The 27,342-nt window shown below is 40.6% G+C and overlaps 2 protein-coding genes across 2 annotated transcripts; both read left to right on the top strand.

Annotated features, from left to right (window-relative positions):
* Window positions 1-19,094: 19,094 nt before the first annotated feature.
* LOC130680952 (ubiquitin-like modifier-activating enzyme 1) lies at window positions 19,095-21,810 on the top strand. The gene has a single exon (XM_057492823.1). It carries the CDS (start codon window positions 19,193-19,195, stop codon window positions 21,602-21,604), a length of 2,412 nt encoding a protein of 803 aa, XP_057348806.1. The 5' UTR covers window positions 19,095-19,192; the 3' UTR covers window positions 21,605-21,810.
* Window positions 21,811-22,747: 937 nt separating this feature from the next.
* On the top strand, window positions 22,748-25,457 carry LOC130680949 (ubiquitin-like modifier-activating enzyme 1). The gene is given in 2 exon segments (XM_057492820.1): window positions 22,748-25,017; window positions 25,019-25,457. Coding segments are annotated over 2 exon segments (2,256 nt in total). The 5' UTR covers window positions 22,748-22,839; the 3' UTR covers window positions 25,097-25,457.
* Window positions 25,458-27,342: the final 1,885 nt, after the last annotated feature.

Genomic DNA, 27,342 nt, shown 5'->3' with positions numbered 1-27,342 from the left:
GGGTCACTATCTACTGTGAATGATAAGCCCCCAAATTTTAAAGGGCTCAACACAACAGAAATTTAAGTTTTCTTATTAAATCCCAATATTGGTAGTGATGGGGGTGAGGAGTTGGCTTCATGAATTTTCCAGGGACCCAGACTCACTCCCTCTTGTAACTTAAATCTCATCTATAGCTGTGCTGGCCAATAGATCTTTCTGTGGTGATGGAACTGTTCACTTAATCAGGTTCACTTAATCAGACTAAATTCTGCGTGGAGAAGTTAGGCTTAGCTTTGACAGTTGCCTCTGGTAGAGCATTCACATTTTGCTGGTATAATTCTAGCTCTGCCCAGAGCTTCTAATTATTCTAAGGAATTAAGAGTCAGTAGTTTTGATGAATAACATCTATAGCCTTGGACCTATATTTTCCTGTTCAATAAGGTGGCCACTCAGGACATGAGGCTATAGAACATTTTAACTGTCACTATCGAAACTATGAAACTGAATTTTTAATTGTACTTAATGTTTTTTAAGATGAAAAACATTGGAAAACCTTTGTTACCTGGTTTCACAACTTAATAGCATTTAAATACAGCTAAAATAGGACAATGGGATTAGCATACCAAGATCAATGGAACAGAATCAAGTTCAGAAATACAGCACATGTACGGTCAATTAATCTTTGAAAAAGGTCTCAATGCTGAGGTAAATCAATTTGGAAAAGATCATATTTTCAACAAATAGTGCTAAATTGGGTATCTATATGAAATTAAAATGGAGAAACAGACAATAGCTTTGCTAGGTATATGTGCTGTTTTCATAAAATTGATAACTGAGGTGAGAAGCATCAGCTGCAACTTTAAAAAGAGGGAATTGAGGCTCAGAAACATTAAATAAAAATACTATGAGCATGCACCAAGGATTTGATGAAAGCAGTGTTCAAACTCAGTTATCTATAATCTAAAAGTCGCCTGCAGTGGTAAGGGGCTTCAGCGCAGGAGCAGTGGTGAGGGTGAGAAGGGTGATGGGTCCCAAATCCGCCGGGAGCCCCAGCTTTCGCACTTTCTCTTTGTCTCTCCATTTTTGGGTCCCAGTCAAGTCCCAGGCATGAGGCAGAGATAGGGGATCCTCTAGTTCAATTTCACTTTTGTTCCCCTTTCATTGGGTTTGGGGAACTGAAGGAGTCATGAGTACATGGAACCACAGCATTTCCTTGTCCCTCATTTTTATTTAATTTTAATTAATTTCAGTTTAAATATCCACATGTGATTAGTGGCTCTTAGTGGCCAGAGCCTTAGTATCCTCCCCAGCTGGTGGATGAGGAAAAACAGAAGGCTGGCTATGTTGGGATTTTTTTGGGCTGTTGGAGGTTTGTTGGAGGTTTTTTGGCACACCCCCACTTCCTCTTTCCTGCCATTGGCTAAAACTGAGTCAATGTGCCATACCTAGTTGCAAAGGAAGCTGGGAAATGTAGTCTAGCTGTGAGTCCAGGAAGACTAGGGAATGGATTTTAGTGAGCACATACATAGCAGTACCTATGATTCTGGGACTGAAATTTCAATGAAGGCTGAAATGTGCACCTCTTCCCTTTGAGGCTGCAGAAAACAACAAGGAAGCCCACCAAAAGGAAATTAAGTAAAACAGCATAAAAGCTAAACTAGTTAGAATGCCAAAGTGCAAAGTTTATTATGCCAAGCAGTAAGAAGATTAAGAGTTATGGGACATGTATGCTCAAGCTCAACTATGTTTATTCATTCAACATTTCTTACAGATTTAGGAAGGAGTTTCCAACAGAAATATGTGTATATGAGTACAATCACACATGAACCATGTGGAGCTCTTTCCTTGAGACCTGGAAGTGTTAAGGAGTATGGGTGGTGAAGTTTCTTCAAACCAAAATCAACCAGGAACATATGTAATAACTCCAATAAAGATGTGGAATTCTCTTTGTCAGATTGGTGCTGACCTGAATCTCCTGGTGGGCCCAGCCAGGTGTACGATTTCCTCAGTTACATTTGGTGTTCTCTACTGCATTACCACGGTTTCATCCTGAGTTAGCTGAGTACATGGAGCAGAAAACAGAGTCCCTCTTCTCATCTCCCTTGAAACTACTTTATCTCCCCTCTCTTGTGGTACTTTTCCTTCTTATTTTATAGAGAGTTATTTACCCTCTAGCACTAACATGTACATCCTTTGCTTCACTACCCATGACTTAAGGATACTGGCATTAACATAGCATTTGCTTCACTATGCTGGCCTTCATCACGTCTTGGCCACCCCGGCATTTCACCTTATTTCCAATAATGGCATCCTGATTGCCTTCTGGGGGGATCTATCTCTCCCTTTGTGTTGGGTCTTATTAAGATTGTATAGCAAGGTGCCATGAATTGGGCCCTGGACACAGACCAGGACAATCAGCCTCTCTCTCCCTTAGGCCTTTGAGGCTGGAGAACAGTGATGTAAGGTCAGGAAGGTGGTTGGAGCTTTGCTCTCCAGAGGGGAGAAAGTGCCCTGACTGTTCCTGTGTTGAGTCTTCCTGGAATCTAGCTATACCATGGTTCTAGTCTATTCTAAGCCAGGGTCTTCAATCTTCATATTAATTCTCTGAGCCCTTAAGAGATTTCCCACAAATTTCCTGAATGTACATCTGTAACTGCATATGGAACACATTACTAATGACTGTCACATAAGACAAAATTTGAAATCCCTCTTTATGGGCTGGTATAATTTGTTTTACATAGAAGCAAAATGAAACACATCCAATGTATATTGGAGTCCACAATGGGAATGGGCTTACCCAAATGCATGTGACCAGCTGTTATTCTCCATATGCTTGGAGATACTCATTTGACTCTTGAGATGGAAAGAGAGAAATGGAGTTGAGACCTTGTACACAGCCCAAAGCATCTCTAGCTTTAGAAAAACTTTAAAAATGCCCCACCTTTCTACTCTCCAGTGCTAATCAGAATTTATTCCTGCCTCCTTTTATCACTGTCTTTCTGCTATGAGAATTTCTTTATCCCTAAATATCTTCCCCTGTAGACTAGACCTTCAAGAAGGAAAATTGATCATTTTCTACATTTTCTACAGGGCTCAGCACAGGGGCTTCCTCATAGGAGGTATCAGGAAATATTTGCTGAATTGAATGGAGTTGATTTGAATTATTGAATCCAGGTAAGTGGCTTTGGTAAGTCCATTAGCTTTGCCCTGGGAATCTCGGCTCCTGTCCTAACCCATTTCTATTTGGCCAAATTAACATGACAGAGAATGATGCAGTAGTCTTCTTTATTCACTTCAGAGGGTTGGAAATGAGATGTGAAAATGACAGCAAGAGGCATGTCAATAAATACCCATGTGAAGTCAGGGTGGGAGAACATCCCGCTGCCCACCCAACCTTCCAAGAGGAAAGCCGTCAAGGACACTTGAATAGATCTCACAAAAATAATTTGACTCAAGATGACCAAACTGCTCTGGAAGTTAATGTCTGTGATTTCTGTTGAGGAGACCTTAACATTCCAGTGGCCCCTAACACTCCTAGAAGCCGAAGTCCCTTTGGACGTGTGAGCCTAAAGATTGTTCCTCTGCTCATCACATAGAGCCAAACGTGCTTTTAGTATGTATTTAACATATTGGGAGCAGCTAATAAAATAATAAGCCTTGAAGTTTTATCAACTAATAAGGCCATTAAGATTTATGTGACTTTATACAGACCTCAGTATTTCTGGGACCACATGTGCATACCTTCTCCCAACTAGGTCCTTGGGTGATGGACTATAATTTTTTCTCTTTTGGGCTTTGTCTTCACTTCTCTGATGAAGTTTGTACTCTTACTTATTTTTTAACTTATTAAGTATATTTAACATACTATTAGTTTGGACTCAAATTTTAATGTTTATGTAGTGTGTGTGTGTGTGTGTGTGTGTGTGTGTGTGTGTGTGTGTGTATGAGAGAGAGAGAGAGAGAGAATTAAATACACAATGTACATCTGAAAGCCACTAAAGACAAGAAAAAGAAATGTAGGTATATATTTAGCTGAGTGTTTTGTGGATTCTTTTTTTCTTTTTGAAAAACTCCAGTACAAGTGTTCAAGCCAAGTAGGAGCCTTTCACTCTGGTTATTTATTTATTTTGCTCTCTCTTTTGGAAAGCGATGCACATGTATTATGAAAAGCAAATATTATACTCTTTATTGTCAAACAAAGTTTATAAGGTTCATGTGTCAATGATGAGGCCAAAGACCTCACACAGAAAGTTTCCTGTCATGGAAGAATTTCTCATGAAATATATAATATGGGAAGTGAGGGGACCCCTTACTGCCAGAAAACAGAATCAGCCCACTCCTAAGGGCACCCGCGGGGTTGGATGAGCTCAGGCCTGGACTGCCCAAGCACGGGAAGGGGGGCTCCTTCTCTGCAGACTAATAGGGGGCTCAATTAGGAGGAAGGACCACAGTGGAAGTCGAAGGGTATTTACTCAGAGGAGGCTACATGTGTCCAGCTCCATGCAGCACTGACATCCAGATGCATGAGGCAACCAGCCCTTTGGGGACGCGGGAAGTGGAAGCAAGCTGATGACAAATGAAAGGCATTCTTTGGCCTTGGAGCACACAGGCATGGGATCCGGTAGGAGTACAGTTACTATTTACAGGAAACTGGCACAGAATTATAACTTTTCCTAGACAGGTTGGTGCCATTGTGTTCTGGCACCATGAAAAGCATTAAATAAGGCTTAGCATTTGTCTAAACCATGCTGTATGCACTATACTTTCTGATATGTATTGCTTTCTCTGACTGGGAGTTTCACTAAAGTCCCTCCCTGGGGAGTAGAGAGCGGGAGTTATAGTCAACCATGGTTAATTTGCGCTTTGTGCTTTGTTTATCCAAACCATATGTCTAGATGGTTGTAATTCTGTGTCACTGGCTGTGTAATGCTCTCTGTGCTAAGAGCTCTGTAAATAGCAACAGCTCGATGCATAATCACGTTGGCATTCTGAAGGGGGGAAAGGGAAGTTACAAGTGACGTCTGTTGTAGAGACAACCACCCTGAGGATGTCTTCGTCCATGTCTTTCAGGCTGTGGTCCCTTGTGTAGCAGATGGAACCTCATAGAAGCCAGACATGGTGGGTCAATGCTACCCAGATTTCTCAATCTCCGGCCTTAAGGCTCAGGAACAGCTCAGATACTAAATCAGATTGTTGCTCTTTGGCATCTCCAGCAAGAAGTTCATGTACAGAAAAGAGATCCTTTCATTTTATTGTTAAAAAATAAAAACAAGGTGATCTATCATAATTTCCTTTTATAACATTTTCATTTAAAAATTTTACTTAATTCATCGAATGTCAATCAAGAAAAGACACTGTGCTCAAAAGCTGGAAGTGATAATGCTCAATATGAATTTAAGTGGCAAACTACCAGCTTGGCTGAAAACACAACAGCTTCAACTTCCACATACAGGCTAAAATCTCCGTGTAAAGCAATGTCTGGACCCACCCAGTCCAGAAAGAGCTCCAGAGCACTCCCTCTGGTTCAATAAATATTAAACATTTTCTGTGTACTGAGCACAGTACCAAAGCCCTGGAGACACGTGGTACCCAGGAGGCACCCGGTTCCCATGGAGCTCCCAGGAGCAGCTGCTGACCACTGCAGTGCATGGCTAGAGAGCGCTGGAGCATGTCAGGCCAGACGTGGGAATTATGGCAAATTCTACCTTGCCCTGACTTTCAGCAACCTCCTGAAACTGAAAAGGCAGCTTTAAAACATGTTTCTCTATGCAAATGCTGACATTCATTTAGGAATGAGGCCACCTTACTTCAGGTATCCCTGGAGCTTGGCCAATTGTGCATCTTGAATTGCCCTATAGGGACTTTGGCCCCAGAGCCAGTCTCAGACCATGTGGATGGGAAATGTGCCAACCACTTTGGGGTCTTGGAAAATGAACGGAGTGATCTGCCACCATCCCTGTGGCAGTGAGCTGAATGTATTTCCTCCAGCTTTGCCAGAAACACTGCCATTTCCTTAAACATCTTCATCAGAGAGCTCCAAAGGCTGCTCTCATCTATTGCCCATCTCATCTGGGTCCACCACACAGCTCAGCAATCTCAGTGCATTTCTCTCACCAACCCTCTTGTCACAGAGGCCATTTCAACCCCTCTTCTGGCCTTAAACTCCAGTCTTAGCAAACTGCCTTTTCTTGTACTTCATGGAGAAATGAGAAGCTATCACATAGGAACATCTCATCTGCCCAGCCCTGGTGCTCTCAGCCCTCCTGCACCTGCCCCCCCTTCCTGTTTCCCTCCTACTACAAAGATGAAGCCACTCTCCTCCTTCCTAAGAACAATTTCTCCTCCAGCCTGCTCAGTACTTCCTTTAACAGTTACTATTTCTCTCTCCAAACATGTCCACTAGTTTTCCAGTCTTAAAATTAATCTCTTTGCTTTCACATATTTTCCTCCTGTGCTTGCCTCATCTCCCTACTGCCCTCCCCAATGCAACTTAAGGGAGGTACATCGACATGCTCTCCCCTATTCCTCACCTCCTTTCAATATCTTTAACCCACTTCAAACTGGCTTCGTTTCTTACTGTTCCATCAGGACTTCTCCTGCCAGCCACTTCAAATCTCTATCCCATCCCAGCCTCTCACCTGAGCACAAACCCCTGGTCAACATCTGTAATGGATGTCTTGTAGGTGAGGTGGTCACATGTCTCCATGTGCTTAGGATGGTCTCTGTTTACCTTTTTTGTCCTCTCACAAATATTTATAGCACCACTTTCCTGTTCAAACTTGTTCTAGACAATAAATTATAGGTCACTTATCTATTGGCAACAATAGGTATATGTGATTTGTCTGTCCAATCTATTTCTTGTTTTGGTAATAGCACCATTTTCCTTTGGGGCACCATCCTTTGCACCTACATTCTCCATGTGGTTTAGTCATATGGTTGGATTCTTTACACCAAGGTCAGATTGGCATAAAGAATTCCTGATGCCAACATTGAGCACCTGGATCTGGAAGACAGTCCCATCCTGGGCTTTCCATTATATAAGCCATTATTATTCTTTTTCACTTGGGAAAGTTGGAGATGGGTTTCTGTCCCTTAATGTCAAGAGAGTCTGGATCCATACAGTCCATCCTAAATTCAACCCCAGACAATCTTATTCCTGCTGCCTTCAAATCTTCTATTCCAGCCTTCAAATCTCAGCAGTCACCTGGTTTTTTCTGCCAGAAAACTGGGAATCATCTTTAATATCTCCTTTTCTCTAATCTCATTATCAAATACTATTGGTTCTATTTTATCAAAATATATCTAGATTCTGTCACCTTCCCTCCATCAGCACTGACCCTAACAAGTCCATAATACCATCATGCCCCATCTGGACAACTGAGCTATTTCTCAACTAATCTTCTCATAACCACTCTTATTCCCCGCAACATTCTCCATGAAACAGGGCAGGCTTCTTAAACTTCAAATCTTCATGGCACACAGGGCCATACTTTTCTGGGAGTTGGGAGGAGAATAGAGAAGTAGAGAAGTGCAACAACACAGAAAATAAGTTTTCATAATTCCTAAATTTACCAATGATACTCAAGATAGTATCAGTGTGTTTCCCAGAATGGTGTGTTTTTTTTTTCAGTACTATTTGTTTCATTCAGAAATTTAAGGTCAAATTTTCTTCCTTTCATTGGGATCTTTGAATACTGAAGGTTTCCAGTCCCTTACCATGGGCAGTTTGTAGAAAGCACTGTTGAGATTTTAAACTATAGTCCTTACTGATGCTGCCAAGATGTTTGGCAGAGCCTGAGCAGAAGCATTTCATGTGGGTCCATGATTATGGTACCATTTGTAGACCCTGCTGTCTGAGGTTTCCCATAGAACCTTCCTGAAAGCAAACACTCTCAAAGAATAAGCACAAATATTCTTGTCTCCCTAATCATAAATTCTAACTTCTCTCCATCTTCTCCTTCTTCTTAGAAACCTCTGGATTCCAAATTCCATTGAAACAGGGTCAAATAATATCTGTCCTACCTGATTGGGAGGCTCTCTTGACCCGGTGGTTTTGAAAGAGACTGGAAAGAGAAGTTTTACTGAGGTAGATTCAAGAAGGTTAAAAGAAGAGGAGATTCATGCCAAGTTTCTGGAAGAGACTAACAATTCACCCCAATTTATCCGTAAGTCTGTTGTGAGTCCAATGCAAAATTTAATAACCTTTACCTTGAAACTTGGCAATGATTCTCAATGTTGTCTGAAACAATCAATGAATAAAAAAAAATCAAGTAAGATATTAAAGATGGCGGCGTGAGAGGTGAGACAGAGGCTTCCTCCTAAAACCACATATAACATGAAAATATAACTAATACAAATAATCCTGAGAGAGCAACAGGAAAGAGGACTGTGCCAGACTGTATACACCTGGAGAAAAGAGCAGAACTCACGGAACAGGGTAACGTGCCAAAGCTGTGGCCCGGCAGGACCCAAGACCTTCCCCAACCCCAGCTCACTGGTTAGAGGAAAATAAATGTAGCAGGGAGGGAGTGAAGGCCTGGGACTGCTGAATACCTAGCTCCGGAGATCTGCTCTGGGAGCACAAGCCTACATTTCATGGTGCTTTCATGAAAGTCTCGTGATTAGGGGATTGGAAAGCTAACAGAGGCAGAATTCCTGGAGAGACTGAGATTCCAGCCACTTGTGGAAAGCAGGGATCCATATCCAGCTGCTCTGGGACAAAAGCTTATACCTGTGTGACTGGCCCACTGGCTCAGGCAGTGGAGACAGGCACAGCAGCCTGGAGGCAGGGAACAGCTCTTTCCTCCCCCCAGGCACCTATACCACTCCCATGTGACCCCCGACATTGGTTCAGGGGCTGAGCAGCTACAGAGAATAGAGCTTCTGGACACTAGAGGGCACCATATACAAATAAGAAATGCCAAAGGAACTTGGTTCAGAGTTAAATTAATACAACTCCTGAGAAAGATGACATGGACCTCATGCATCTCCCTGAAAGGGAGTTCAAAATAAAAATCATTAACATGCTAATGGAGATAAGGAAAGATATTCAAGAACTCAGGAATTAATTCTGGTTGGAGATCCAATCATTGAAGAACACGATGGACGGTATTAAAAGCAGGTTGGATATGGTGGAGGAGACAATAAATGAAATAGAAATTAGAGAAGAGGAATACAAAGAAGCTGAGGCACAGAGAGAATAAAGGATCTCTAAGAATGAAAGAATATTGAGAGAATTGTGTGACCAATCCAAATGGAACAATATTTGCATTATAGGGATACCAGAAGAAGAAGAGAGAGAGAGAGAAAGGGATAGAAAGTGTCTTTGAGGAGGTAGTTGCTGAAAACTTCCCCAATCTGGGGAAGGAGATAGTCTCTCAGGCCATGGAGATCCACAGATCCCCCAACACAAGGAACCCAAGGAAGACAACACCAAGACACATAGTAATTAAAATGGGAAAGATCAAGGATAAGGACAGACGGTTAAAAGCAGCCAGAGGCAGAAATAAGATCACATACAAAGGAAAGCCCATCAGGCTAACATCAGACTTCTCAGCAGAAACTTTACAGGCCAGAAGGGAGGGGCATGATGCATTTAATGCAATGAAGCAGAACGGCCAGGAACTAAGATTACTTTATCCAGCAAGGTTATCATTTAAATTTGAAGGAGGGATTAAACAATTTCCAGATAAGCAAAAGCTGAGAGAATTTACCTCCCACCAAATGACCTCTACAGTCTATTTTGGAGGGACTGCTATAGATGGAAGTATTCCTAGGGTTGAATAGCTATCACCAGAGGTAATAAAACCACAGTAAAGAAAGTTGAACAGCTAATTACTAAGCAAATGCAAAATTAAATTAACTATCCTCAAAGTCAATCAAGGGATAGACAAAAAGTACAGAATTTGATACCTAATATATAAAGAATGAAGGAGGAAGAAAAAGGAGGAGAAATAGAAAAGAACCTTTAGACTGTGTTTGTAACAGCATACTAAGAGAGTTAAGTTAGACTCTTAGATAGTAAGGAAAGTAACCTGGAACCTTTGGTAACCACAAATCTAAAGCCTGAAATGGCAATAAGTACATACTTATCGATAATCACCCTAAATGTAGATGGACTGAATGCACCAATCAAAAGACATAGAGTCACTGAATGGATAAAAAAATAAGACCCACCTATATGCTGCCTATAAGAGACTTTAAACCCAAAGACACAAAGACTAAATGTGAAGGGATGGAAAAAGATATTTCATGCAACTAATAGAGAGAAAAAAGCAGGTGTTTCAGTACTTCTATCAGACAAAATAGACTTCAAAACAAAGAAAATCGCAAGAGACAAAGAAGGACATTACATAATGATAAAGGGGTCAATCCAACAAGAAGATATAACCATTATAAATATCTATGCTCCCAACACAGGAGCACCTATGTATGTGAAACAAATACTAACAGAATTAAAAGGGGAAATAGAATGCAATGCATTCATTCTCAGAGACTTCAACAGTCCACTCACTCTGAAGACAGATCAACCAGACAGAAAATAAGTAAGGACACAGAGGCACTGAACAACACATTAGAACAGATGGACCTCACAGACATCTACAGAACTCTACACCCAAAAGCAACAGAATATACATTCTTCTCAAGTGCACATGAAACATTTTCAAGAATAGGTCATATACTAGGCCACAAAAAGAGCCTCAGTAAGTTCAAAAAAATTGAAATTGTACCAACCACTTTCTCAGACCACAAAGGTATGAAACTAGAAATAAACTATGCAAAGAAAATGAAAAATCCCACAAACACATGGAGGCTTCACAACATGCTCCTAAATAACCAATGGATCAATGACCAAATAAAAACAGAAATCAAGCAATATATGGGGACAAATGAAAACAATAATTCAACACCACAAAATCTGTGGGGTGCACCCAAGGCTGTGCTAAGAGGAAAGTATATTGCAATACAGGCCTACCTCAGGAAAGAAGAACAATCCCATATAAGCAGTCTAAACTCACAATTAATGAAACTAGAAGAAGAACAAATGAGGTCCAAAGTCAGTAGAAGGAGGGACATAATAAAGATTAGAGCAGAAATAAACAAAATCAAGAAGAATAAAACAATAGAAAGAATCAATGAAAGCAAGAGCTGGTTCTTCGAGAAAATAAACAAAATAGATAAACCCCTAGCCAGACTTATCAAGAAAAAAAGAGAATCTACACACATAAACAGAATCAGAAATGAGAAAGGAAAAATCACTACAGACACCACAGAAATAGAAAGAATTATTAGAGAATACTATGAAAAATTATATGCTAACAAACTGGATAACCTAGAAAAAATGGACAGCTTTCTAGAAAAATACAACCTTCCAAGGTGGACCAAGGAAGAAACAGGAAATCTGAACAGACCAATTACCAGCAATGAAATTGAAGTTGTAATAAAAAAACTAGCTAAGAACAAAAATCCTGGACCAGATGGCTCCACTGCTGAATTTTATCAAACATTTAGTGAAGATCTAACACCCATGCTCCTTAAAGTTTTCCAAAGAGTAGAAGAGGAGGGAATACTTCCAAACTCATTCTATGAGGCCAGCATCTCTCTAATACCAAAACCAGGCAAAAACACCACAAAAAAAGAAAATTACAGATCAATATCCCTGATGAACATAGAGAACACTCAACAAAATATTAGCAAACTGAATTCAAAAATGCATCAAAAAGATCATCTCAAGTAGAATTTGTTCCAGGGATGCAAGGATGGTACAACATTTGAAAATCCATCAACATCATCCACCACATCAACAAAAAGAAGGACAAAAACTACATGATCATCTCCATAGATGCTGAAAAATCATTTGACAAAATTCACATCCATTCATGATAAAAACCCTCAACAAAATGGGTATAGAGGGAAAGTACATCAACATAATAAAGGCCATATATCATACTTAATAGAGAGAAGCTGAAAGCTTTTCCTTTAAGATCAGGAACAAGACAAGGATGCCCACTCTCCCCACTTCTATTCAACATAGTACTGGAGGTCCCACCCATGGCAATCAGACAACACAAAGAAATAAAAGGCATCCAGATTGGCAAGGAAGAAGTTAAACTGTCCCTGTTTGCAGATGATATGATATTGTACATAAAAAACCCTAAAGAATCCACTCCAAAACTATTAGATCAAATATCTGAATTCAGCAAAGTTGCAGGATACAAAATTAATACACAGAAATATCTGGCATTCCTATACACTAACAATAAACTAGCAGAGAGAGAAATCAGGAAAACAATTCCATTCACAATTGCATCAAAAAGAATAAAATACCTAGGAATAAACCTAACCAAGGAAGTGAAAGACTTATACCCTGAAAACTACAAGACATTCATGAGAGAAATTAAAGAAGATACCAATAAATGGAAACTCATCCCATGCTCATGAATAGGAAGAATTAATATTGTCAAAATGGCCATCCTACCTAAAGCAATCTATAAATTCAATGCAATTCCTATCAAAATAACAACAGCGTTCTTCAATGAACTAGAGAACATCGTTCTAAAATTCATATGGAACCACAAAAGACCCCGAATAGCCAAAGCAATTCTGAGAAGGAAGAATAAAGCTGGGGCATTACGCTCCCCAACTTCAAGCTCTACTACGAAGCCACAGTAATCAAGACAATTTGGTACTGGCACAAGAACAGACCCATAGACCAATTGAACAGACTAGAGAGCCCTGATATAAACCCAACCATATATGGTCAATTAATAAATAATAAAGGAACCATGGATATACAGTGGAGAAATGACAGCCTCTTCAACAACTGGTGTTGGCCAAACTGGACAGATACATGCAAGAGAATGAAACTGGATTATCGTTTAACCCTATACACAAAACTAAACTCAAAATGGATTAAAGACTTGAATATAAGTCATGAAACCATAAAACTCTTAGAAGACAACATAGGCAAACATCTCCTGAATATAAGCATGAACAACTTCTTCCTGAACGCATCTCCTCAAGCAAGGGAAACAAAAGCAAAAATGAACTCATGGGACTACATCAAACTAAAAAGTTTCTGTATGGCAAAGGACACTATCAACAGAACAAAAAGGCATCCATGGTATGGGAGAATATATTTGTAAATGACCTATCCAACAAGGGTTAACATCCAAAATATATAAAGCACTTACATGCCTCAGCACCCAAAAAGCAAATAACCCAATAAAAAAATGGGCAGAGGATATGAACAGACAGTTCTCCAAAGAAGAAATTCAGATGGTCAACAGACACATGAAAAGATCTGCTTCACATCACTAATCATCAGGGAAATGTAAATTAAAACCACAATGAGATATCACCTCATACCAGTAATGATGGCCAGCATTGAAAAGACTAAGAACAACAAATGCTGGCGAGGATGCAGAGAAAGGGGAACCCTCCTACACTGTTGGTGGGAATGTAAGCTAGTTCAACCATTTTGAAAAGCAATATGGAGGTTCCTCAATAAACTAAAAATAGAAATACCATTTGACCTGGAATCCCACTCCTTGAAATTTACCCAAAGAATACAACTTCTCAGATTCAAAAAGACATATGCACCCCTATGTTTATTGCAGCACTTTTTACAATAGCCAAGATATGGAAGCAACCTAAGTGTCCATCAGTAGATGAATGGCTGAAAAAGAGGTGGTACATATACACAATGGAATACTATTCGGCCATAAGAAAGAAACAAATCCTACCATTTGCAACAACATGGATGGAGCTAGAGGACATTATGCTCACTGAAATAAGCCAGGTGGAGAAAGACAAATGCCAAATGCTTTCCCTCATTTGTGGAGTATAACAATGAAGCAAAACTGAAGGAACAAAATAGCAGCAGACTCAGAGACTCCAAGAATGAACCAGTGGTTACAAAAGGGGAGGGGTGTGGGAGGGCGGGTGGAGAGGGAGGGTGAAGGGGATTGAGGGGTATTGTGTTTAGTATACATGGTGTGGGGGACCATGGGGAGAACAGTGTAGCACAGAGAAGGCACATAGTGGATCTGTGGCATCTTCCTACACTGATGGACAGTGACTGCATTGGGGTATGGGTGGGGACTTGATAATATGGGTGAATTTAGTAACCACATTATTTTTTCATGTGAAACCTTCATAAGAGTGTATATCAATCATACCTTAATAAAAAAATAATTTAAAAAACAAAATAAAATAAAATAATAAAATAAAAAGAGTTCTGTGAGCACATAAATTAGGAAAACATTGAAAAAAAGTATCACAGGCATTTTCTTTTTTACTGCAGGACTTACGAGTCTTTCATATGCTAAAACAATTTTGGTGTGTCCCAGAGAGTGGTAGAATAAACACTGCTTTCCAAACTAAAAAAGAAAAAAAAAATCAAGTAAAATTTGATTTAAAAGTATTAGGGACATTTGGACAAACAGGTATCAAAATAGATTCTAAAACTAAGATAATCAAAATAGAGTGGTACCAGGGATGAGTAAGCAGAAAGAACATACAAGGATTTAGTTCATGGTAGGAGGGTTGTTTTCAAGTCTCTGGGGGAAATAAGGGTCAATTATGAAATCCTAAGACTAAATTGACTCTTCACTACTTCCTACTACATCCTAAAATAAATTTCAGCTGGATTAAAGGTTTAAAAATACATATGCAGAAAAACTAGAAGTAAATATAGGTACATGTTTATCTGATCTTGCATTGGGAAAATCGTTTAAATACCATAAATTGAAATATTGATAGAATTAACTACATGTCAATTAAAATCTTCTACCATAAGCAAAACTTAAGAACAAATAATAAACTGAGAAAAAAATCGCAACGTATGTATCAAAGGGTTAATATTCTTAATGCTCTGAAATGTCAATGTGGACAAAAGACATGATTAGGAAATTCACAAAGAGGTACTAACGGCAAAAAATATGAAAAATGTTTAACTTTGCAAGCTGTCAAAGATGTGCAAACTGAAACAATAGTGAAACAAATTTTTCCAGCTATTATACTGACAGTTTGAGAAAAAGAAAAAAGATTGTCTAGAGAGTGGAGAAATGGGCACCCTTAGATTGCTGGCAGAAGCTTAAAGTGATAGAGGCTTTCCAGAGGGTGACTTGGCAAAGTTCTTAAAAATGTGCACAGGCCCATTTACACGGCAACTCCTCTTCTAGGAATTTATCCTTAGAAAATAATCATAAATAACGGCAGAAATTTATTTAAAAGATGTCCCCTGGAAGGTTGTTTATAATAGCAAAAAATTAAAGACAAAATAAACGTCTGACAATATGGAACTGGTTAAATAAATTATGGTGCAGTATAATCCACGGTCATAAAAAAATCATACTGAGAACTATTTAGTGACTTTGGAAAAGGTTCACAAAATATAGTTAAATGGGAAAAAATTGTAGAACAACCTGTGCAATGTGGCCTTGTTAATTTTTTTCTAATATATGTATGTAAATGTATGCATAGAAAAAGACTCTAAGAGGATAACCACAAAGTTATCAGTGATTATCTCCGGATGGCAAGAGTATTGGTGATTTTCATTATCTTCCAAATATTCTGCAATAAAAATGTATTGCTTTTGTTACAAGCTTCTTAAAAACATTAGCTTTTATTTAAATTCTGCATAGAGGAAGTCAGGCCTCAAAAAGTGGCCATTTGTTTTTGGAAATTCTTTCAGGCAGAAATAGAGGAATACTGAAGGAAATCATACAGCTGGGGTAGGAGGGAATAAACCAGCCCCATCACTGCCCCGGCTTCCCACGACTGCCTCTTCTATGAGTTATGGAATAGGAAACTGATACAGGCTGAAATGATAATAATAGTAAAAACAACAATAACCATAATAATGAACATAATATATCAATGGATAACAATGAACATGTATTAAGCATTCAGTGTTTGCCAGACACTGAGCTCACTGCTTTACAGATATTATCTCATTTAATCCCCACAACAATCCTGTGGCAAAGGGATTATTGTCTGCAATTTACAGATGTATAAACCAGAACAGGGCTGCTGATAAGACTCACCGACAGTCACAGCTCTTAGGTTTCCAAGGGGAATATAAGTTTCCAAAGCCCCTCGCCCATCTCCACTGATGAGAGGGACAAAGTAGTATTTTCTCATACCTACAAGTCCTCATCTTGACATCACCACCCAGGCCTCGATTTCCTTTGTGATTCAGCCTTGTATTATGTAGCCTGACTCCAGTGTGAAAGATTTGTGGCAATTGCATGATGTATGAGGTGCCATTTGTAAAAATATTATTTAGTGTAAAACATGATGTTTTTTTCTCTTGATTTACAAGTTGGATTTATAAATCTGCACTTCTCACTATCTGAGTTATATATCTTGCTGCTGATTTATAAAACTTGCCTGTAAATCTTCCTAGCAAAGTTTTGATTCAGAAATCATTATTTTAAGAATTAGATTTAGTTAAAACATTCAACTGCTTTATAGGGGAGGCAATGGATTTACATAACTCCAGTCGGAGCTTACAGTCTCTACAGCAGCTTTACAAGTCATGCCCAGGAATTCCTAAAGAAAATGTTCTGATTTAAGGGCGTTCACTTCACACTTGAGCTACAACTGACTGATTTATATAGCCAAAGCCATCCAATAATGATCCATTTTATAAAACCCCACTTTTCTTTAGCTCCGGACTCTGATTTATATGTCCTGATTGGGTTTTTTATATTGTGACCTCAACCACATACTCCTTCACCCCAAAGCCAGACTTGGGGAAAAGGCCCAGGAGTCAGGGATGGTCAGATTAGAGTGACCTTTCCTCTCTCCTTCTTGGCCTGACTCCCTTAATTCCAAGGAAGCTAGCACATGCCGCTTTTCCCCAGAAGCCAAAGGAAAGGCAGGTAAGCTCAGGGGAGGATCCATAAGATGCCACGGCCTTGATGGTTATGCTGTAGGTTAACTCCATCCCTGTTACTCAAATGAAGAGGAGGGTTGATCTTGGGGAGAAGAAATGGCCAGGCCAGGGAATTGAAAACCTATTTGATGAATAATTGCTGGCTGAATAAATCAATGAACAAATGAGCACACTTTATAATTTTTTTTTTAAGATCGGAGACCAAAAGGCATAAAACAGGTAGCAAAAGTGATAGCATACATGAATGTGGCGTGAGGGGGGCTTGTGAAGGCTTCAGAAAGATGCTTGTCCCATCTCAATGGGGTAGCCTTTAGTTCTGCCTCATTATTACAATTAATTACAATGTTGGGATTACTTGCCTAGTATTTCTAGATCTGGCTTTTCAAAAGAATCTTGAAGTTCAGGTTTTTATGTTAAATGCCCCAGTTGAAAAATGGATTTTACTCAGGTCTAATTTATAATAGCAGAATTTGCACATTTTGTGTTGTAGAGGTCAACATTTGGCCAAGTGATACACCCATACAATACCAACCTAATCAACTTATAGAACATGTCTGTCTCCCCACAAAGTTCCTTCTGGCCCCTTGAAGGCAGTGTCCTCCCTCTCACCCACTGTTGCAGTTAACCATTGGTCTGATTTCTATCCTCACAGATAAGTTTGCCTGTTTGAGAATTTAATATAATCATAATAAATTATTAATTTTTCTGTCCAATTTCTTCCACTCAACAGAATGTCTTTGAGATCCACCCATTCCTTTTCCTGACTGAGTAGTATTCTATTGTATGATTGTACCATAAATGTTTATTCATTCCCATTAGAATTCCCTCCAGATTTGATCTATTATGAATAAAACTACTATGAACATTTCTGTAAGTCTTTTTATGAACGTATGTTTTCATTTCTGTTGTATAAAAACCTAGGAATGGAATTGTTTAATCATTGGTAAGGGTATACTTAATCTTTTAAGAGGCTGCCAAACAGTTTTCAAAAGCGATGGTACTGTATATATTTCCCTTGTTCCCTCTGCCTGGTAATATATCAGAGTTCTAGTCACCCAATATGTTTACCAATACTTAGTATTATCAAGCTTTTTAATTTTAGTCCTGTTGTCATAATTTTAATCATTTAGATAAGTTGTATCTCATTTTAATTTATATTTTCTGAATAACTAATGATATTTAGCATAACTTCATGTGATCATTGGACATCTGTGTATCTTCTTTTTTGTGGATTGTTCAAATCTTTTGTCCATTAGTTGTTTGCCTTCTTATTGTTGAGTTGTGAGAACTTTATATTATAATCTGGATACAAGATTTTGCCATATAAGTTTTTCTCCTATGTTGTCTTCTAGAAGTTTTATGGTTTTAGGCTTTATGCTTATATCTATGACCCACTTCAAATTATTTGTTAAGAATGAAGTGAGGTAAGGATTGTAGTTCATTTTGCTCCATACAGATATATAGTTCATGCAGCATAATAGAAATCAGGTGGTATGGGTCCTCCAACATTGTTATTTTTTTAAATTGTTTTGTTATTCTGTATCCTTTGCCTCTTCAAATACATTTTGGGATCATTTTGTTAATTTATACAAAAGAAAAAGCCTGCTGAGATTTTGATTGAAATTTTACTGAATCTATAGATCAATCTGGAAACAAGGGGCATCTTAACATTACCTAATCTCCCAATGCATTAACAAAATGTATTTTGAATTAATTTAGATCTTCCTTGATTTCCTTTAGTAATGTTTTATAGTTTTCTATGCAGAAATCTTTCATAGCTTTCATTAAATTTACTCCTAAGTGTTTTATTTTTAATTTAATTTTCTCTAAATATATGTTGTATATATACAAATACAATCAATTTTGTATATTCATCTTGTATTCTGTGACCTTGCTAAATTCATTTTGGGATCTAGTAGGTTTTTATAAGATCCGTTGGATTTTCTATGCAAGCAACCATGTCATTTGTTAATAAAGTTTTATATCTTTTTCAGTTTTTATTCCAATTTTGTCTTCTTGTCTTTTTTGCATTGGCTATGGCAACCTGGACAATTTTTAAGAGAAATTATGAGATGAAACATTTTTGTATTATTCCCAGTGTTAGGGGAAAACACTCAGTCTTTAACCATTAAGAATGATAGTAACTGTGCGATTTTCATAGATTCTCACCATTGGGCTAAGAAAGTTCCCTTCTATTTGCAATTTGCTATGGTCACCAAGGACAGTCCCGGTGTGGTTACCTGCTTGGATGAGGCTCGACATGGATTTGAGAGTGGCGACTTTGTCTCCTTTTCAGAAGTACAAGGCATGATTGAACTCAATGAAAGTCAGCCTATGGAGATCAAAGTCCTGGGTCCTTACACCTTTAGCATCTGTGACACTTCCAACCTCTCTGACTATATCCGTGGAGGCGTCGTCAGTCAGGTCAAAGTACCCAAGAAGATCAGCTTTAAATCCTTGCTGGCCTCACTGGCAGAGCCCAACTTTGTGATGACAGACTTCTCCAAGTATTCCCGCCCTGCCCAGCTGCACATTGGTTTCCAGGCCCTGCACTATTTCTGTGCTCAGCATGGCAGGCCCCCTCGGCCTCACAATGAGGAAGATGCAATGGAGCTGGTGACCTTAGCACAGGTTGTGAGTGCTCGATCCCTGCCAACAGTACAGCAGGAAAGCCTGGATAAAAACCTCATCTGGAAGTTGGCATATGTGGCGGCTGGGGATCTGGCACCTGTAAACGCCTTCATTGGGGGCCTGGCTGCCCAGGAGGTCTTGAAGGCTTGCTCTGCGAAGTTTATGCCCATCATGCAGTGGCTGTACTTTGATGCCCTGGAGTGTCTCCCTGAGGACAAAGAAGCCCTCACAGAGGAAAAGTGCCTCCCGCGCCAGAACCGTTATGATGGGCAGGTAGCTGTATTTGGCTCAGACCTGCAAGAGAAGTTGGGCAAGCAGAAGTACTTCCTGGTGGGTGCAGGCGCCATTGGTTGTGAGCTGCTCAAGAACTTTGCCATGATTGGGCTGGGCTGTGGGGAGGGCGGAAAAATTGTCATCACTGACATGGACACCATTGAGAAGTCAAATCTGAACCGACAGTTTTTGTTCCGTCCCTGGGATGTCACGAAGTTAAAGTCTGACACGGCTTCTGCAGCTGTGCGCCAGATGAATCTGCACATCCAGGTGACAAGCCACCAGAATCTTGTGGGCCCTGACACAGAACGCATCTATGATGACGATTTCTTCCAAAACCTGGATGGTGTGGCAAATGCCCTGGACAATGTGGATGCCCGCATGTATGTGGATCGCCGCTGTGTGTACTACCGGAAGCCGCTGCTGGAATCAGGCACACTGGGTACCAAGGGCAACGTGCAGGTGGTGATCCCCTTCCTGACAGAGTCCTACAGCTCCAGCCAGGACCCACCTGAGAAGTCCATCCCCATCTGCACGCTGAAGAACTTCCCCAACGCCATAGAGCACACCCTGCAGTGGGCTCGGGATGAGTTTGAGGGCCTCTTCAAGCAGCAGGCAGAAAATGTCAACCAGTACCTCACAGACCCCAAGTTTGTGGAGAGGACCCTGCGGCTGGCAGGCACCCAACCTCTGGAGGTGCTGGAGGCTGTGCAGCGTAGCCTGGTACTGCAGCGGCCACAGACCTGGGCTGACTGTGTGACCTGGGCCTGCCACCACTGGCACACCCAGTACTCCAACAACATCCGGCAGCTGCTGCACAACTTCCCTCCTGACCAGTTTACAAGCTCTGGAGCTCCATTCTGGTCTGGGCCCAAACGCTGTCCACACCCGCTCACCTTTGATGTCAGCAACCCCCTGCATCTGGACTACGTGATGGCTGCCGCCAACCTGTTTGCGCAGACCTATGGGCTGATGGGCTCGCAGGACCGAGCTGCCGTGGTTACACTCCTACGGTCTGTGCAGGTCCCTGAATTCACTCCCAAGTCTGGTGTGAAGATCCATGTCTCTGATCAAGAGCTGCAGAGTGCTAATGCTTCTGTTGATGACAGCCGTCTGGAGGAGCTCAAGGCCACGTTGCCCAGTCCAGAAAAGCTCCCTGGGTTCAAGATGTACCCCATCGACTTTGAGAAGGATGATGACAGCAACTTCCACATGGATTTCATTGTAGCAGCATCCAACCTCCGGGCAGAGAACTATGACATTCCCCCTGCAGACCGGCACAAGAGTAAGCTGATTCCAGGGAAAATCATCCCAGCCATTGCCACAACTACAGCAGCCGTAGTCGGCCTTGTGTGTCTGGAGCTATACAAGGTGGTACGGGGTAACCAACAGCTTGACTCCTACAAGAATGGTTTTCTTAACTTGGCCCTACCCTTCTTTGGTTTCTCCGAGCCTCTTGCTGCACCCTGTCACCAGTACTATAACCAAGAGTGGACATTGTGGGATCGCTTTGAGGTACAGGGACTGCAGCCTAACGGTGAGGAGATGACCCTCAAACAGTTCCTTGACTACTTTAAGACAGAGCATAAACTGGAGATCACCATGCTGTCCCAGGGTGTGTCCATGCTCTACTCCTTCTTCATGCCAGCCGCCAAGCTGAAGGAATGGTTGGATCAGCCGATGACAGAGATCGTAAGCCGTGTGTCGAAGCGAAAGCTGGGCCGCCACGTGCAAGCACTGGTGCTTGAGCTGTGCTGCAATGATGAGAGCGGCGAGGATGTTGAGGTTCCCTATGTACGATACATCATCCGCTGACCCCCATCCACTCCTGTAGACTGGCCCTAGCCCCCACCCCCTCTGGACCCTTCTAGCCCAGGGCTCCCATTTGGCCTCCAGCAGTGGCCCAGCTAGTCAAGCCTGGTGTTTCTTCCTCATCCTCCTACCTGAACCCCTCTTGCTACTGCAGCCTCCTTTAGAAACCAAAACCTAATAAAGAGTTATAAACTCAGAAAAAAAAAAAAGTTGTGAGAACTTTATATTATAATCTGGATACAAGATTTTGCCATATAAGTTTTTCTCCTATGTTGTCTTCTAGAAGTTTTATGGTTTTAGGCTTTATGCTTATATCTATGACCCACTTCAAATTATTTGTTAAGAATGAAGTGAGGTAAGGATTGTAGTTCATTTTGCTCCATACAGATATATAGTTCATGCAGCATAATAGAAATCAGGTGGTATGGGTCCTCCAACATTGTTATTTTTTTAAATTGTTTTGTTATTCTGTATCCTTTGCCTCTTCAAATACATTTTGGGATCATTTTGTTAATTTATACAAAAGAAAAAGCCTGCTGAGATTTTGATTGAAATTTTACTGAATCTATAGATCAATCTGGAAACAAGGGGCATCTTAACATTACCTAATCTCCCAATGCATTAACAAAATGTATTTTGAATTAATTTAGATCTTCCTTGATTTCCTTTAGTAATGTTTTATAGTTTTCTATGCAGAAATCTTTCATAGCTTTCATTAAATTTACTCCTAAGTGTTTTATTTTTAATTTAATTTTCTCTAAATATATGTTGTATATATACAAATACAATCAATTTTGTATATTCATCTTGTATTCTGTGACCTTGCTAAATTCATTTTGGGATCTAGTAGGTTTTTATAAGATCCGTTGGATTTTCTATGCAAGCAACCATGTCATTTGTTAATAAAGTTTTATATCTTTTTCAGTTTTTATTCCAATTTTGTCTTCTTGTCTTTTTTGCATTGGCTATGGCAACCTGGACAATTTTTAAGAGAAATTATGAGATGAAACATTTTTGTATTATTCCCAGTGTTAGGGGAAAACACTCAGTCTTTAACCATTAAGAATGATAGTAACTGTGCGATTTTCATAGATTCTCACCATTGGGCTAAGAAAGTTCCCTTCTATTTGCAATTTGCTATGGTCACCAAGGACAGTCTCGGTGTGGTTACCTGCTTGGATGAGGCTCGACATGGATTTGAGAGTGGCGACTTTGTCTCCTTTTCAGAAGTACAAGGCATGATTGAACTCAATGAAAGTCAGCCTATGGAGATCAAAGTCCTGGGTCCTTACACCTTTAGCATCTGTGACACTTCCAACCTCTCTGACTATATCCGTGGAGGCGTCGTCAGTCAGGTCAAAGTACCCAAGAAGATCAGCTTTAAATCCTTGCTGGCCTCACTGGCAGAGCCCAACTTTGTGATGACAGACTTCTCCAAGTATTCCCGCCCTGCCCAGCTGCACATTGGTTTCCAGGCCCTGCACTATTTCTGTGCTCAGCATGGCAGGCCCCCTCGGCCTCACAATGAGGAAGATGCAATGGAGCTGGTGACCTTAGCACAGGTTGTGAGTGCTCGATCCCTGCCAACAGTACAGCAGGAAAGCCTGGATAAAAACCTCATCTGGAAGTTGGCATATGTGGCGGCTGGGGATCTGGCACCTGTAAACGCCTTCATTGGGGGCCTGGCTGCCCAGGAGGTCTTGAAGGCTTGCTCTGCGAAGTTTATGCCCATCATGCAGTGGCTGTACTTTGATGCCCTGGAGTGTCTCCCTGAGGACAAAGAAGCCCTCACAGAGGAAAAGTGCCTCCCGCGCCAGAACCGTTATGATGGGCAGGTAGCTGTATTTGGCTCAGACCTGCAAGAGAAGTTGGGCAAGCAGAAGTACTTCCTGGTGGGTGCAGGCGCCATTGGTTGTGAGCTGCTCAAGAACTTTGCCATGATTGGGCTGGGCTGTGGGGAGGGCGGAAAAATTGTCATCACTGACATGGACACCATTGAGAAGTCAAATCTGAACCGACAGTTTTTGTTCCGTCCCTGGGATGTCACGAAGTTAAAGTCTGACACGGCTTCTGCAGCTGTGCGCCAGATGAATCTGCACATCCAGGTGACAAGCCACCAGAATCTTGTGGGCCCTGACACAGAACGCATCTATGATGACGATTTCTTCCAAAACCTGGATGGTGTGGCAAATGCCCTGGACAATGTGGATGCCCGCATGTATGTGGATCGCCGCTGTGTGTACTACCGGAAGCCGCTGCTGGAATCAGGCACACTGGGTACCAAGGGCAACGTGCAGGTGGTGATCCCCTTCCTGACAGAGTCCTACAGCTCCAGCCAGGACCCACCTGAGAAGTCCATCCCCATCTGCACGCTGAAGAACTTCCCCAACGCCATAGAGCACACCCTGCAGTGGGCTCGGGATGAGTTTGAGGGCCTCTTCAAGCAGCAGGCAGAAAATGTCAACCAGTACCTCACAGACCCCAAGTTTGTGGAGAGGACCCTGCGGCTGGCAGGCACCCAACCTCTGGAGGTGCTGGAGGCTGTGCAGCGTAGCCTGGTACTGCAGCGGCCACAGACCTGGGCTGACTGTGTGACCTGGGCCTGCCACCACTGGCACACCCAGTACTCCAACAACATCCGGCAGCTGCTGCACAACTTCCCTCCTGACCAGTTTACAAGCTCTGGAGCTCCATTCTGGTCTGGGCCCAAACGCTGTCCACACCCGCTCACCTTTGATGTCAGCAACCCCCTGCATCTGGACTACGTGATGGCTGCCGCCAACCTGTTTGCGCAGACCTATGGGCTGATGGGCTCGCAGGACCGAGCTGCCGTGGTTACACTCCTACGGTCTGTGCAGGTCCCTGAATTCACTCCCAAGTCTGGTGTGAAGATCCATGTCTCTGATCAAGAGCTGCAGAGTGCTAATGCTTCTGTTGATGACAGCCGTCTGGAGGAGCTCAAGGCCACGTTGCCCAGTCCAGAAAAGCTCCCTGGGTTCAAGATGTACCCCATCGACTTTGAGAAGGATGATGACAGCAACTTCCACATGGATTTCATTGTAGCAGCATCCAACCTCCGGGCAGAGAACTATGACATTCCCCCTGCAGACCGGCACAAGAGTAAGCTGATTCCAGGGAAAATCATCCCAGCCATTGCCACAACTACAGCAGCCGTAGTCGGCCTTGTGTGTCTGGAGCTATACAAGGTGGTACGGGGTAACCAACAGCTTGACTCCTACAAGAATGGTTTTCTTAACTTGGCCCTACCCTTCTTTGGTTTCTCCGAGCCTCTTGCTGCACCCTGTCACCAGTACTATAACCAAGAGTGGACATTGTGGGATCGCTTTGAGGTACAGGGACTGCAGCCTAACGGTGAGGAGATGACCCTCAAACAGTTCCTTGACTACTTTAAGACAGAGCATAAACTGGAGATCACCATGCTGTCCCAGGGTGTGTCCATGCTCTACTCCTTCTTCATGCCAGCCGCCAAGCTGAAGGAATGGTTGGATCAGCCGATGACAGAGATCGTAAGCCGTGTGTCGAAGCGAAAGCTGGGCCGCCACGTGCAAGCACTGGTGCTTGAGCTGTGCTGCAATGATGAGAGCGGCGAGGATGTTGAGGTTCCCTATGTACGATACATCATCCGCTGACCCCCATCCACTCCTGTAGACTGGCCCTAGCCCCCACCCCCTCTGGACCCTTCTAGCCCAGGGCTCCCATTTGGCCTCCAGCAGTGGCCCAGCTAGTCAAGCCTGGTGTTTCTTCCTCATCCTCCTACCTGAACCCCTCTTGCTACTGCAGCCTCCTTTAGAAACCAAAACCTAATAAAGAGTTATAAACTCAGAAAAAAAAAAAAGTTGTGAGAACTTTATATTATAATCTGGATACAAGATTTTGCCATATAAGTTTTTCTCCTATGTTGTCTTCTAGAAGTTTTATGGTTTTAGGCTTTATGCTTATATCTATGACCCACTTCAAATTATTTGTTAAGAATGAAGTGAGGTAAGGATTGTAGTTCATTTTGCTCCATACAGATATATAGTTCATGCAGCATAATAGAAATCAGGTGGTATGGGTCCTCCAACATTGTTATTTTTTTAAATTGTTTTGTTATTCTGTATCCTTTGCCTCTTCAAATACATTTTGGGATCATTTTGTTAATTTATACAAAAGAAAAAGCCTGCTGAGATTTTGATTGAAATTTTACTGAATCTATAGATCAATCTGGAAACAAGGGGCATCTTAACATTACCTAATCTCCCAATGCATTAACAAAATGTATTTTGAATTAATTTAGATCTTCCTTGATTTCCTTTAGTAATGTTTTATAGTTTTCTATGCAGAAATCTTTCATAGCTTTCATTAAATTTACTCCTAAGTGTTTTATTTTTAATTTAATTTTCTCTAAATATATGTTGTATATATACAAATACAATCAATTTTGTATATTCATCTTGTATTCTGTGACCTTGCTAAATTCATTTTGGGATCTAGTAGGTTTTTATAAGATCCGTTGGATTTTCTATGCAAGCAACCATGTCATTTGTTAATAAAGTTTTATATCTTTTTCAGTTTTTATTCCAATTTTGTCTTCTTGTCTTTTTTGCATTGGCTATGGCAACCTGGACAATTTTTAAGAGAAATTATGAGATGAAACATTTTTGTATTATTCCCAGTGTTAGGGGAAAACACTCAGTCTTTAACCATTAAGAATGATAGTAACTGTGCGATTTTCATAGATTCTCACCATTGGGCTAAGAAAGTTCCCTTCTATTTGCTATTTGCTAAGAGTTTTCATCATAAAATGAATTTTATATTTTGTTAAGTTCTTTTTCTACATCTTTTGAGATAATTATATGATCTGTCTACTTTACGATATAATATCTTAAATTGATTAGTTTTTCAATTTGAAATATTTTTGCAATCCTAGGATACACCTGCTTTAAAGCACTGATTTCAGTTTGTTAATATTTGTGTAGGATTTTGCATGTTCAGGAGACATATTGATCTGTAATTTCCTTCCCTTCTAATGACATTGTTGGATTTTGATATCAGTAATGCTGGCCTATAAAGCATGTGGGGAAACAGTCCCTAGTACATATTTTTTAAAAATTTGAGCACCATTGTTGTTATTGTTTGATTGATAGAATTCCATGGTAGACTCCTCTTGACATGGAGTTTCCTTTGTGGAAAGTGGTTTTTTTAAATAAATTCAATTACTTTAATATGTATAGGCTTATTCAAATTTTTAATTTTCTCTTAAGTTTTAGAAGACTGTGTTTTAAAGACTTTTGTCTATTTCATCTAAGCTGTTAAATTTATTACCATAAAGTTGCTCATATTTTCTTATTATTATATTATTATTATTTTATTCTTTAAGATATATATTTCTTATTAATTTGGACTTGCATTGATATTCCATAGGATATATATTAATATCCCATTTTATTTCTGGTATTTGCAATTTTTTTTTACTTTTCATCAATTATTTTTGCTACAGGTTTATTAATTTTACCAATCTTTTCAAAAAACAAAATTTAAGCTTTGTTAATTTCTTTATGTGCATATTTCCTGTTTATTGATGTCTACTGTTACATTTACTACTTCTTTCCTTCTGTTTTTTTTTTTTGTAAGATGGAAACACATAATTGGTATTAAACCCTTTTCTTTTCTAATATAGACACTTAAAGGTATAAATTTTGTTCAAAGTATTACTTTACCTACATTCCACAGGTTTTCAA

This window comes from Manis pentadactyla, chromosome 15 (genome assembly GCF_030020395.1).
Source record: "Manis pentadactyla isolate mManPen7 chromosome 15, mManPen7.hap1, whole genome shotgun sequence".
NCBI lineage: Eukaryota > Metazoa > Chordata > Mammalia > Pholidota > Manidae > Manis > Manis pentadactyla.
The sequence above is the reverse complement of the archived record's forward strand: the minus strand, read 5'-3'. Positions and strand labels throughout refer to the sequence as shown.